Source organism: Embiotoca jacksoni, unplaced genomic scaffold, assembly GCF_022577435.1.
Source record: "Embiotoca jacksoni isolate LCO1_2020_lvr unplaced genomic scaffold, fEmbJac1.0.p SCAF_1, whole genome shotgun sequence".
NCBI classification, from domain to species: Eukaryota; Metazoa; Chordata; class Actinopteri; family Embiotocidae; genus Embiotoca; species Embiotoca jacksoni.
This window is the reverse complement of record NW_027185229.1, coordinates 11,273,437-11,287,020: the sequence shown is the minus strand read 5'-3', so window position 1 is coordinate 11,287,020 and position 13,584 is coordinate 11,273,437. Positions and strand designations below refer to the sequence as shown.

The 13,584-nt window shown below is 40.9% G+C and overlaps 1 protein-coding gene across 1 annotated transcript in view; it reads left to right on the top strand.

Annotated features, from left to right (window-relative positions):
• pdzrn3b (PDZ domain containing RING finger 3b) overlaps positions 1-13,584 on the top strand; it is a 99,189-nt gene that overhangs the window by 2,498 nt on the left and 83,107 nt on the right. The window contains exons 2-3 of the mRNA XM_069165166.1: positions 3,306-3,392; positions 5,328-5,435. Of these exons, the coding sequence (XP_069021267.1) occupies positions 3,306-3,392; positions 5,328-5,435 (195 nt within the window). The remainder of the gene's footprint in view (positions 1-3,305; positions 3,393-5,327; positions 5,436-13,584) is intronic.

The window sequence follows — 13,584 nt, the reverse complement described above, 5'->3', positions numbered from 1 at the left end:
TTTTGTGATGTCAGTAATCGGTTGTTATCAAGTCTGATTACATCTATGTCTCTTAAATCATCTCTCATGGGGGATATTGAAACTTGCCATAGCAGGAAAAGCCCAGGTAATGACAGGTATGATGGCTCTGCGCCTTTGAAGCCGTGCTAGTGAGCCAGCATTCACAACACCATGGATCTTGTACAGCTAAATGGAGGGCAAATAGCCTTCACAATTGAGAATGTCAGTGGGTCTAATGCGGGTTTGTTATGACATATTTAGTTCCTACAATCCCTGTCAAACAGTGAATACAGACTTGTCACTTCATGTGACGTTTGATGGGTAACCTACTTTAGTTTCTGAGTCTCCGTCGCTGCTTGGCTTAGGCTTCCTGAGCCAGATGGATGATTCTAATGTCTTCTTTTAATAACCAGCCAGTGACTGCAAAGGAGATCAGGACGACCTGTGGAAAACCTGACTGGAGTTTCCAATAATAGCACTGAATGTTAAATGTCTTGGGTGAGCCAGGAAGAGCAGTAAAACAAAGCAAAAACAGGCATAAATAGTTCAGATCTCTCTTTCTCTGACTCACTTCAGGCCTGCTACAAGTATTGTCACACTTTCCATTCAGCCTCAGATCTCTGCTTGGAACCAAGCTCCTCGATCTTTGCCTGTTATGGATGACAGCATTTGAGCTTCTTGATGCAATAAAGAGCGTCTTTCTAACATTACAAGACATCAAGCCTCCATTGAAGTTGCTGGGTTAATCACGGGCTCAATCTGATTAGGCTAATTGTGGAATGATTTTAAAGCATTGAATTTGAGATAATTTAATAGAATAATGTAGCCTATTAGTTACTTCACACGCATGGATGTCAATTGAAGACGGCAGAGATCACATTAATAGAAGCCACCATGAAGTGACGAAAAATGGCTCCTTCCTTCAAAAAATAAATCTATTAGTTGCTTTGTAATAAACCCCTTATCTTCAGTGTGGAATAACCCTCTAATTGATTTGAAATCTACCGTACAGTATCTTTAACCTGCTGAAATGCCCGAGGTCACTAGGTCACTGAGTTTCTGCCTCCGTGATCACATGCCAGCAGTTTGTAAATCAATATTTTCCTTTTTTTTGTTCCGCAATACAGTTCCATCCACTATAATTAGATGTTAAGAGGTAGATGGAGAGAAGGCAGCTTGATGGAGGACAAACCTGGAAAGTGTGACGGGTGCTGAGGTGAAGGCTCACCGTGAGCGTGCCAAGTCACCAGTCAGCAGCAGACTAAAGTTTCACTGTTTTCTTTCCTTAGTAACAAACTATTCTTTTTCCATTCAACGTGTTTACTCGACATTTCTCCCATGTGTTTCTCAACCCTCAAATGACGTCTGCATGATCATGTTTTGCTTTTTTTTTGTATTATTATTATTTTATTTTTTTTATCACCTCGGCACACCTGATGTCTCAGTAAATGCATTGCCTTCTGTAGAGATTTACTTCATTTTTTAGGGATTAGAGCTTTCCTAGATTGTTCGCAGATGTGGGGAGGGATAAAAAAAAAACACACTCCCTAATCACTCGCAGTTCATTTTGATAGGTCTAGCAGATGAAATGCGAATCCTCCTTTTTAAAACCCATCCAATTTGTTTTGAGGCTTGTGGTAGATTCAGTGTAAGTCAAGTGGATGGAATAGCCTTTTGCTTTGTTGCTTTCATTTGTCAAATTCAACCCAGTGTAATGTCCAACTGTCTTCTTGTTGACAGTGACGCTGATAGTCGCTGATAGTGACGCTGATAGTGACACTGATAGTCGCTATAATTCGGAAGCATGTGTCGCTAATGCTGCCTTGACAGTGCAGGAGCGCACATTCCAGCATGGCCTGACATGATGCTGTTTTTAGCCTATATGGCAGTCAGGACACTGTACATGCCAATAATATCTGTTTTATATTTAGGCTCTCTGTGTCGCGGCATACTGGAGTGGCAGCTGAAATTATGTTACCTCATAACTCCCCTCTAAATCCTGCTTACAAAAACAGATTAAAGGGCTGACTCTGCGAGTTTCCCAGAGGTTTTCATGTCATGTTGCTCCTGAGTAAGAGGTCGGCTGGTGTATTAATTTACAAAGGACAACAGTTTGCGAGAAGGAGGGGTTATAGACTCTTCTTTGACCTGGTCATTTCTGCTTGTTGGGCTGGCTGAGCGGCGGAAGAGGGTAAAGGTTAAGGTTGGACATGTTAAGGACTTTTTCTAATGTCATATTTTTAGTGGGATCGATATTAAAATTGTGAGCATTTTAATTAATTCATGTCCAGACCTATATTTGTGTACTGGTTGTAACAAGGTCATTTATAACTGTAAGTATACTAGAGCTGCAAAGATTTGTCGATAAATTGATTAGTTGACTGACAGAAAGCTAATCACCAACTGGTTGCATTTTTTACCTCCTTTGGTCTTGGACATTGACGTTCTGAAACACGAATTCCACTTTAAAAACTTTGCCCGGTTCATTCATTGCCTTTGGCGTTCTCAAGCATTTCAAGTTTGACAAAAAATTGTATGTACGTTCTTTGCTCATATCCATGGAGAAAATGCCAATGTGCCAGCCAATGGTCAGAAAAACATGTGGAACTCAAGTGCTGATGTTGATCGCGCAATTGAACTTGGAATACTTACTCATAAAGGTTATAGCGTCCACTTGCTCCGTGCACGTCTTGGAACCTTTTGGTCCACCTTTGCAGTTGGGAAGTTGCAACAAACAGAGATACTGTTGAGAGCTCTGCAACTTAACTTCTTAAACTAGTATTACCGTTAGCTTCACAGACAATACTCAATAGTCTCCTTCATGTCGTTTGATTAACCCACAAAATGAACGTCACTTAGCTACAGATGAGTAGACTTAGCCGAGAGCAGTTGTAGCTGTTGAAATCAACAGATGCGTTTAAAATTGGAATTTATCACAGCTTGTATGATACTGTTAAAAATTGAAATACAGTTCAGCTCTTGTGGTTTAAAAATAACACACTTTGAAGTGGCAATTTTTCTCAAAAATCGATTAATCTGAGGATTTGTAGGAGGCCATTAAGCCAATTTCCAACATTCCACTTTCATGTCATCTCTTAATGTGTAGTAAAGAGTATTACCCCATACAACTCATTCTATTTTATGTGTTTCAGCTCCCCTGCTAATAAGGTCGCTAATCATTTTTTCTGATCTGTTCTTTTTCTGTAAGTACTCGGTTCAATCATTCTGCAGCTCACCTGGAGTTAATAATAGATTACTATTAATAACCTCCTGCCATTACATGTCTTTCTTCTGTCTGTCCGTAGGAAGGCGAGACTAAAAGCGTGACTGTTGTCCTTCTTCGTGAGGATGGATCGCTGGGTTTTAACATCATAGGAGGAAGGCCATGCGTGGTAGGTTGAAAGCCAAGCGTCTTGAGGGCTTAATCTCCCCCCAGTGATCAGCCAAGTGTCATATGGCAACCCAGGAATGAATAGCACATACTTGAAGGACCACAAGCCTTCTCTGTACTGACTGACACAACTTAGACAGTCGTGCATGTGTTCTAGTCTGTGGATAGATGGACCGCATCTATCAAGTTTTATTGTGTTTATATATTGGTCTGGTTTAGCGGATTTGGCATTACAGATTAAAAAAAAACTATAATTACTTTTATGAGAGTTAAATCTGGGATTATGGCTTTAACCGCAGTTGTTTTGTCTCTAATTGAGGGGATTTTGGTGGTGAGGTAAACATAGAGGAGAGGAAAGGGTCTTCTATCCCAGCCTGAACCTTTCACAGCCACTTTCTGCCTCGAGGCTCTGAAGTAAAAGTCATTAATGATGCCACAATCTCCGCTGAGTGAAGGGTTGAAAATATCTCAACACTGGTTACGGCTCTATCTTCCATACATGGAGCTTCTTTCTGCAGCTGAGGTCCTATTGAAAGGATATTCCACACATCTATTTCAACAATACTGCACTACACTGTTACAGGCTTGTTTTTCCACAGCCACAGTGATGCACTTTTCTGTAGCGACATAGATTATCGCAGTAAAACTTTTTATAGTAGGAAACTATAAAAAGATCTACACATAAAAAAAAAAGCTCTTTTTTTTTTTTTTCACCCAAGTCCACAGTCTTGTATTTGCGACCTGCCTCGCTGTTGTGACAGAGCCATGCATCAAACTCGACTGTACGACTGCAGAGATAATATCTGGCTTTTGCTTTCTCCGCTGGCCTCAAATCAATAGTGTGTGTGTAATAAACTATTCATTAGAATGGAAATAGCTAATATCCCAGTAGTATTTGACACATGTGTTTCATGTGGCTGTTATACTGGTAAGAGCAATCAGCTGTCAGGTTTTGTGGTCTCTAGATGGGCTAGTTTGTCTACAACTCTAAAGATAGGGGTAGTTGTAAGGCAAAGAAGGCAGCTTGGTGAAGAATTTACAATAAAGTATTGCAGTGTTAACACTGTACATGATGGCCCTGCAAGAGGAAGCAGACCAGAAATTATTAATTAGCATCTGCACTGAGACTTCTGAGGTCTCTTTAAGTATCCTATTAAATTGCAGTTGTGTTGCAGAGCTCAGCAGGAGTGTGGAACATGTTCCATGAGGTTTTTCGGAGTGCAAAAAGAGACGTTTTTCATTGATTTTAAACCTTAGTTCTGAGTCTGGGGGTCATGGCCACTGTGTTGGATGCAGACTATTTCAACATGTCCACATGTCAACATTTAGGGCCTTTTGTTAGCCAGGGTCAACCCTCAAGGCCCGGGGAGCATCTGAAGGTAAAACTAATCCTAAAGTCCACAATCAAGGGCAGAGGAAAAGGGTCAGTTCACCTAATTTACAAAATGACATATTTTCCCACTTAGCCGTACTGGTGTCCAGCCTTCAAACGTATTTGTGGGTTTTGTGTGTCCGGATTTTTAGATGTTTTTTTTTATTTCAGGGGAGTAGTGCTATTTGTTGAAGCACAGGATTGCACCTGTGATGCTTGCAAACGAACATGCACATGGGCGTGTGCAGGAGCTCACACATGGGCATGCGCACTGTGTTGTAGCTCAGTTCTAAAGTTGTGTAGCCACTGTTGAGGCACGTTTACATATAATAGTCATTAATGTAGCCTAGATATTTCTATCACTTTAATTTACAGTCAACTGAATCAAGAGAACTTTGACCATTTTATTTCCTCAAAAGTGGTGGAAAATCTTTCCAGTGCATTCCAGCAGCACTACACCTACGGATTTATTGAACGTTGTTAGCTGTATGTACCATTCTCCTTAACAATCTGAGCACTGTGCTTTTGTTATACTACAGATAATAACCACAATTTATTCCACAGGACGACAATGACAGCACTTCAAACGAAGGGATCTTTGTATCCAAGATTGTAGAGAAAGGTCCAGCGGACAAAGAGGGAGGCCTTCAAATCCACGACAGAATAATAGAGGTATGTGACACACACTGAAGTATTTCATGTGAACAGGGAGAAAAAAGGAAAAGTTGATGTTGTGTAAATTGCTGTCTGCACTATAAAGATGCAAGAAAACATAAAAGCATCACTCCATATTTATGTCAGTGATCTCTGAGTTTGCATTTTGGGCTTTTAATTTGACCTCCTGAAAGTAAATCCTGCAGACAGCTAACGTTGCATACTTCAAGCAATCAACACTCAGGCCAAGGCTTTCTTTAGTGGAGCATCGTTGCAGATAGATGGAGATAAACCTGAGGCGAGGCTGTCTGTCTTTGGTTTTTGAGAGAGTTTAGAGAGAGAGCCCTGTGTTTGCTTTCAAGCTAACAAATCCCTTATGACAGAGCTGCCGTATAGCATCCTCCTCTCGCCTTTAAACAGAATCTCGTGTGGAAAGGCCGGCTCACCCTGAGGTCAAACTTGAGGGATGCGTTGAAAAACTCAACATTACAAAGGTTGCTTTTATAAGACAGTTGTCAAACAGACTCTTATACAATGGCTGCATTGAAATGAGAGGTTTTTGTGGATTACAAGTGTGTATTACCGCATGCCACAAGATGACAAATATGGTTTGTCACTGGCTTTATTGTCAAACCTCAGTGAAATTGCCCTAGAGCATGTTGACCAGCACATTGCTCATTGAGATGTTTGTGGAAAGTGTTTACAAGAAAAGAAGACTCCAACATCTGGACTGTCTTGATCACTCTACCCTGTCATTCAGGCAGTCGAATGCTATTGCTAACTACTTAAATCATGCCACAAGTCTTCTGGCACAAGCCTCATGTTGTGGTTCTAAATTAAGTGGTTGTAAATACAGCAAAGCCATAACTAAGATGTAATTTGTTAGACCTTACTTATAATCTCTTCAAGTAGCACAATCAAGTGTCTCAATGCTTCCTGCAACTTGAGATTTGATACGTGATCCACTGACAAAGGGCAGGTTGAACCAGCAATTCACTCAGCTCTTGGTGACTTGAGGCCAAAAAGGAACGCCAAGTGGGCCACCAGTTGATGCGCGAAGAGAGATTAGCTCATATGTCACAAGAGCGTGTACAAGTATGCATCTTTACAAGCATCTGCAGTATCTGTTTTTGTGTGCAAGTGTGTGCCCGGGTGTGTGTGATGGCAGGATGGCTAGGCATTTGTGTTAATGGGCCAGAAGACATTTGGTTACTAGAGAGGGTATCTGCCGTGGGATTTAATGCTGAGATAGCCATTCACCCTTTGTCAGCTGCAGAAAAACAATGATTCCGATTTTGCTGTAGGATAATGCTGCCCTTGTGTTTGTCTCGTTTTCAAACTATTGTGAGGGAAGTCACAAAATCTCTCCGATGGAGGACGTGAAGAGCCTAAGGAGGTAGTCAAGCACCCTATTAAGTGACCTTTTCTTTTCAAGAGGTGAGGGATTACGCGACAAAACCCAGCAAAATAAATCATTCAACCATTGAAATAGAAATGTATAGACAGTTTGGAGTTGATATTCCTCATTGGGGCTTTTCATCGGAGGGGAAACTTGATCGAGGATGTGGTTCATATTTCCAAGACTCCTTCTTTGTTGACAGGTTGAAGCAAAAAAGTTCCATGTCATGTTTTTTTTCAGACCACAATGAGAAATGCAACGTCATGACACAATTTGTGTGGGTTGCATGTTTAACCACAGGTGACTGGGTTTGTGAATTCTGTGGTTTACAGTGGCGAATCTGAGGAAATTAATCCAGAGCGCCTAAAGGCAGTTTCATGTTCATGTTTTGAAACCAAGAACCTGTGATTTTTGTCATATTTAGCATCGTATGTGGGGCACAGTGCAGACGCCTTTAAATCTAGTTTCTCATCACATCTCTCAGGAAGTATTGTTATTCAGGGAGATATAGTATGACATCAGTTACATTATGGAGTAATGGTGTATGGAGTTTTATAAGTGAGTTTAGTAATACGTTTTTAAATTACACTACTAGATGCAGATACCATCATTGCTTGAGAAAATAGTTACTTCCTTTTCAGAATGACCAAAATAAGCATGTGTAAAAACCAAACAAGATATGTCTTTTTCTTGTGTTTAGGGCTACAACTGGTGATTACTTTCATTTTCAGTCAACTGGTTGATAGTTTTTCCAATGTATTGTTGTAATCTTTAGTCTGGCCAATATGTCCTTGAGCCCAAGGGGATTTCTTCAGAATGGGTTTGAAGACATTATCTCACTTTTCAAATTAAACATTTGTCAGACTGCTAGTCCAAAACGTAAGGAAATCCAATTTACCGACACAAAAAGAAAAAAAAGCAAATCTTTGTGATCTTTGCTCATCAACTTTAAAAGGTCCCATTTAGTATAAATTCAGATTTCCATCTCTCTTTTGATAACAAAGCAGGTATGGTGCTACATAGATACTGTGAAAGTGTATATAGGCCCAGTCCACAGAGAAATGAACAACGGCGGTATTCAGCAACTGTCGTTTGGACTTTGGTGATCTCAGAAACGCAGATGTCACATATCCTCAGCACTTCAGCACGGCCCACTGTCCAACTTTGTTTGTGGAAGAAAACACGGCGAGGTCATTCTGTCATGGGGCTTATATGCTAAAAACCCCAAACAGGCTATTGTTTGTAGAGCTCCAGAGAGAACCTTAAGAAAAGTGATGTATAACTATATTGAGAGGGTTTTTGGTGCTTTAATCCACAAAATATCTTCCTATGGATATCAAGACTGCAAATACAATACCAGAAAAGTGTAAACTATGGGACCTTAACATGAGCAGGTGATTGATTGTCTGAATTAATTGAACAATTGATTACCAGATTACCAACGCATTTTTTTTTGTGGTCAAAAACAATGAAATATATCATTTTAAAGTTGCATTTTTTCTTTTCTTTTTTCACACTTTGGACTGTTGCAAAAAACTCCGAATACAACAGGAATCATTAAGTAATTTTTGTTGCCACATTTCAGAATACAAATCTAATAGTCACTATCCTTGTAGTGCTACAATCCAGCTCTTTAGATGCAAAATGCTTTGATATGTTCATTCGCTAGTTGCAGTCTTTGTCTGTTACTGCACAGACAGTTTTTATTGGGTATATCAGAGCTTTCTCACTGTAAACAGCTGCCTGGAGCTGTTAACAGTGGAAACAAGTCTGCTGAAGGAGATACTAGCTTGAAAACCAAAACAGTGGGCTAAAAAGGGCTAAAAGGCTTCACAGAATGATGTCGATTTCAGATTTTGGTGTTTTGATTTCAAGGGATTGTAATGTGAAAGGGGGTACAAATGACCCCTTTTCACATTGTCATTTGAGTCGCACTTAAAAGAAATGTTCACTGCAACTTTAAAGACAGAATTCAGAATTTTGTAATGTTTTGTTTTGAGCCTCACCACCCTCATTTTCCATTACAGTGGAAAGACAAAATGTTTGCCTTTTTTGAATTGCTTTACAAGCCTACGGAGGCGATCATTTTGACAGCCATTCACAAGGCATAGCATAACGCTGCTATGGGGATCAACTGCTCTGCAAAAGGACAATCACGTTACACGGAGCAGTGAAATGCTTGTTTACCTGAGGAGGCAGAGAAACCACAGCCCTGTCACCCGCCGCCGAGCTGTTTTCTCTTCCTGTAGTAGAGGTGTTAGTTCCAGTAAGTCTATATAGATGTAATATGTACATGATGATCCATGGCTCGTCCTCCTACAACAGGCTCTTTAGCGGGGGAGTGTGATGGCAGATGGCTGTCGTCTAACAGAGCGACAGGCTGGTATGAATAAGCACATGAATACCTCCTTGTTCAGGCAGACATTTTTCTCATAAAAAAAAAAAAAGCTTGCACTGTGTTTGCTTTTGCTTGCCCCTCTGCAAGCTGAAAACTCTTAGCCCTCTGGTAAGGCTCTGCCCCTGTTTGCACCAGGATTTGATAAATAAGTTCAGATTCAGTTTCACAGTGGGATTAGTCTGGTAAGGGCTCTACTCACTAATCCTGTCCTCAGATAGCTGAATGACTATTTACATATTATTTAGACTTTGTTTGCCATGTAAATTTAGTCTGCAGCTTCTCCTCACTTTGAGCAATGCTGGCAAGAGTCCATTACTGCTGTGTATTTTCCTACAAAAATGACCTTCCCACTTTCTTCAAGCCTCTTCGCTTGTGCAATATGGCAAAGTCACAATCCCAGAGCTCTCAGTGTGAAGGGGATGTTTTCTGTGTGGGCTCCTAAGTGTGAAAATAGGAAGAGAACAGAGACGCCTGGGCTGCTGTTGTAAATGCTGCCTTGTAAACCCTCAGCAAACATTCTCGGGTCACAGAGGGTGAGCGGCAACAACTACTTTAAAATAAACTGACACTGGAACATACCAGCTCTATATGAGGTTGCGTGTGTGTTTTTGGGTCGGAGGGCGGACTCGCCATGAGAAGTGTGTCCAGGCTAAGACAATGTGAGTGTCAGCGGAATTAAAAAGTGGAGATTAGCGGGCTAATAGTCAACAAAACAGCTTTTTCATTCAGTGTCAGCTACTTCAAAGGTCTTACAACATGGACCAAAGAGAAGAGACGTGTTTGCGGCAGGCAGTTTTTTAATAGATGATGCTGTTGGAGCTGGCAGTTGCCTCTCTTCATTTAACCCGCCTGTATTGCTTGCACGATTAGCTCAGGAAAGAGGAAGAGGAATGTGGTGGAGAAATGCCAAGGGTCACAATCAAATGAAATGCAAAACATGCTGCTCTAAATCCAGCTACTATTGCGGCAATGCTGATATAGAATTAAGCACCAGTCCTGAGACGCCCACTTCGGCATTATGATGTTTGACACGACCTGTTTCCGTGATCCCATTGCTACAGCTTCTACTAATCAGAAGGCATTGGCCTTGTAGTTAAAGTTAAATGCACCGTAGCTGTTGAAAACTTATTAATTTCACATCTATATGTAAAATTAGGAGCTGTGACACTCTTTCAGCGAGTATATCTGCAGTTCCTTACTTGCCACTGGCCGTATGAGTTGCGAGGTCACCTCACAGTGAAGCACTAAACACCTCAAACCTCCCTGCAGTTTCTCAAGTATCAAGTCACCAGGCCAGAGAGCATATAAAGCCCAGCCAGATAGCACTTGACTGACAGAAATGTGAAGCGAGCTGTGTTGGAGGTGGGCCCAAAGCATACATGCTAACAAGCCTGTACTCCATTTTGGCCTATAACAGAATGGTGTGATTGGCTAGACCCCAATGTCACTAATAAGTTGTCACAGCACATGGCATCCTCAGCAGGACATGTGCCAAAAGTTCCCCAGGCGTTATTTCTGACCTGAAGGCCTATGAGGAACAGACATAGAAGTTATTTCCCTAAGGGGGATCACATGTTGTTTGGCATTCAGAGGCAAGAAGCAGGTCTTTGTCAGGCCCTTTATTGGATTTTGGCCCCTGCGCAGGCAGCGTGTTTATTCCCCAGATGGGGTGAGCTGAATGTGGCCCCGCTCTGTTACTCCTGACTGGCCCTCGACAGGATGAATCCACCCCAGGCTAAGTGGGCCAATCCTAGCAGCGAGCCACATTCCTGTGCCCCGTGGTCCAGCTGAGGCAGGGGCAGGACATTAAATCAAATCTAACTTTAAAGAGTCCATAATCAGCTTCTGGTGGTAGCCGCTGCCCTATGCGGTGCTGGTTTTAAGAAGTGAGGACAAGCACATCTTTGTTTTCCACTGCTCCGTATGGGGGGAAAAAATAAGATTTTTAAGATGTGGCGTCGTCTCAGTGTGGAGATGGTGTGAAGTGAGTGAAGCTTTGCTGCAGCCAGAATGCTGCTTTTGTCTGTATTCTCCTTTTTTTTTTTTATTGTACTTTCCACTCAGTTTAAACAGCTTGTGTCCTCAAAGGCAAGCCGGCACTTGATGATTTTTGTGGAGACGTACAGTCTGGGCACACTGTAAATGTGTTTGCTCTGCTCCAACATAGTCTTCTCGTTCACTGAAGCTGTGGCTTAAATTTATGGCTCCTAAAAGGTTTAAAACGGATAGAAATAGACAGGTGTAATTAAAGCTAATTTTCCTGCCAATCAATCACTGGCCTTATGTAAATGAAGAGCAACAATCAGCTCAGGTTTCTCTGCCAGCTGCTTCTCATGTCAGCCCCTGGCCCCCAAGCACAGACTGCCCAGCGACTCCTAATTAACTACCCTCAATTAAACCCTAATAGGCTGATTAACAGACCCTTAGTTGGGCTGTAATGGCCCGTCGTTTCCTCCCAGTGCCCCTCTGAAATGCATCCTGACTCAAGCATGTTAATCACCACCCACCCTCTCCCAGTCGCTCTCTGTACCTACCAGTATCTCTCTCCCCATCTCTCTCTCTCTCTTAGTAGACTGGAGGCAAGTGTGTTTCCATCTGGTAAAAACCTTGAGAAAAGGTTTGAGGCCATTCTTTATTAGACTCGTATACAGATAATCACATTTAGCTAAGACATTTGCAAAGTATAAGACAGAAGGACAGCTTCCTCTGGTATGAGCAGTGCAAGATTTACATCTATCCTTTTAGGGGTGTGGTATTTTGTGTATTTTATGATAACATCAGTATAGTTTTTGATATAATGAAATAATTAATATTGTGATAATGGCAATATTCAGAATTGTTGACGGAGTGACATCATAGGGTATGACGTGGCAACAGCAAGAATGGCTGACAGCAGCTCTACGGTTGAGTTAGACACAAAACGGGGAGTGACTTCAGCAGTCTGTTTGGCTTTGGTCACAAAACATCAGATGTACAACAAACCACAGTAATATGTTCAATTTTACTGAATACTTGACGGCAATCTCTTATGCTGTCATTTAAAACACCTATTTAGTTGCAGTTTTATATTCTTCAAATTAATAATAAAAATGTATATTGTCGAGAAATTAATGATCACAAACGTTATTTATATAGCACTTTTCAGAACAGTTACAAAGTGTATTACAGAGGACCATGAAATAGAGAACACAATCAAGATAGAACAACAAAAACATAGATAATGTAAAACGGGACCAGATAAAACAGCATGTGCGATAAACTCATGCAAAATGTAAGTGATAATAGAGGGATAGAAGGTACTTAAAGTTCATTATGGTGTCGCGGAACACATTACCTTTAAAATGAGATGAAAGTTACGTTCTTAGATGAATTTGAGTATGGAAAAGTACAAAATACACATCCCCACACAATACTATACAAGATTCATAATGTAACACAAAGACCAGTATCTTCTCCTCAAATTGACAACAATCTGTTCACATACCAAGAAACTCCACATGAAGCTGAGAGACCACAGTTTAGTATCACTGCAGTCTTGTCTTTTGTCTTACATTTAACGGCACTAAAAATATCACAGTGCGTCAATGTAGCTTTCTTAATATTTGAGATGATCACAGGAGGAATGTCACAAGGGAACAAAACCGAAACAGTGGCACAGTCCTAAAACCATCTGCTTAATGAAAATGATGACAGTTGTCAGCAGATTTATCTTGCATTGTGTCGACCACAGTACAAAAAACTGTGTTGCTACATTTAAGAAGTTGTAAATCTTTCCTCTGTAGAGGAGTTTTACTAATTTCTGTCTGAGCTTTAGGAACAGTCAGCAGAAGTGGCAGTAAAATATGTCACTTTGGTAGTTTTGTCAAATAAACTAAAAGTAGTTAAATATTAGGCCCGTATAGAGGTAGTGTGTTCCACTTAGAGCTGATAGATAGGGGCATTATGGCAAACATAAAAACTAAATGGGGACTGTTGAGTCCATGCAGGGACGTCAATTAAGTGTAGAGACAGCTGCCAAGCCTTAGTGGTAGATTTAAGAATAAATCACGAGATGCTGACGTGCATGTAGCTTTGTTTGTTGATTTTTTTTTTTTTTAATCTTTTTATTGCTAACATTTTGTGGAATAAAAATCCATCAGAACAGTGCCTGCAGCTTGTATGTCGCCTGACACAACAACTGGATCCTTGGGAGTCTGTTATATGACCACCACAAACAGCACGATGATACACGCAGGGACTTTCCTGATTTAAAACACAGATTCTGTCTCTCGCTTGTTGGCGGCAGACTTTGTGACACGTGTATTTGTTGCTATGGAAATTACTATATGGTGACAGTGATTTAAACATGGTTTGTGTGGCACTGTGAGATT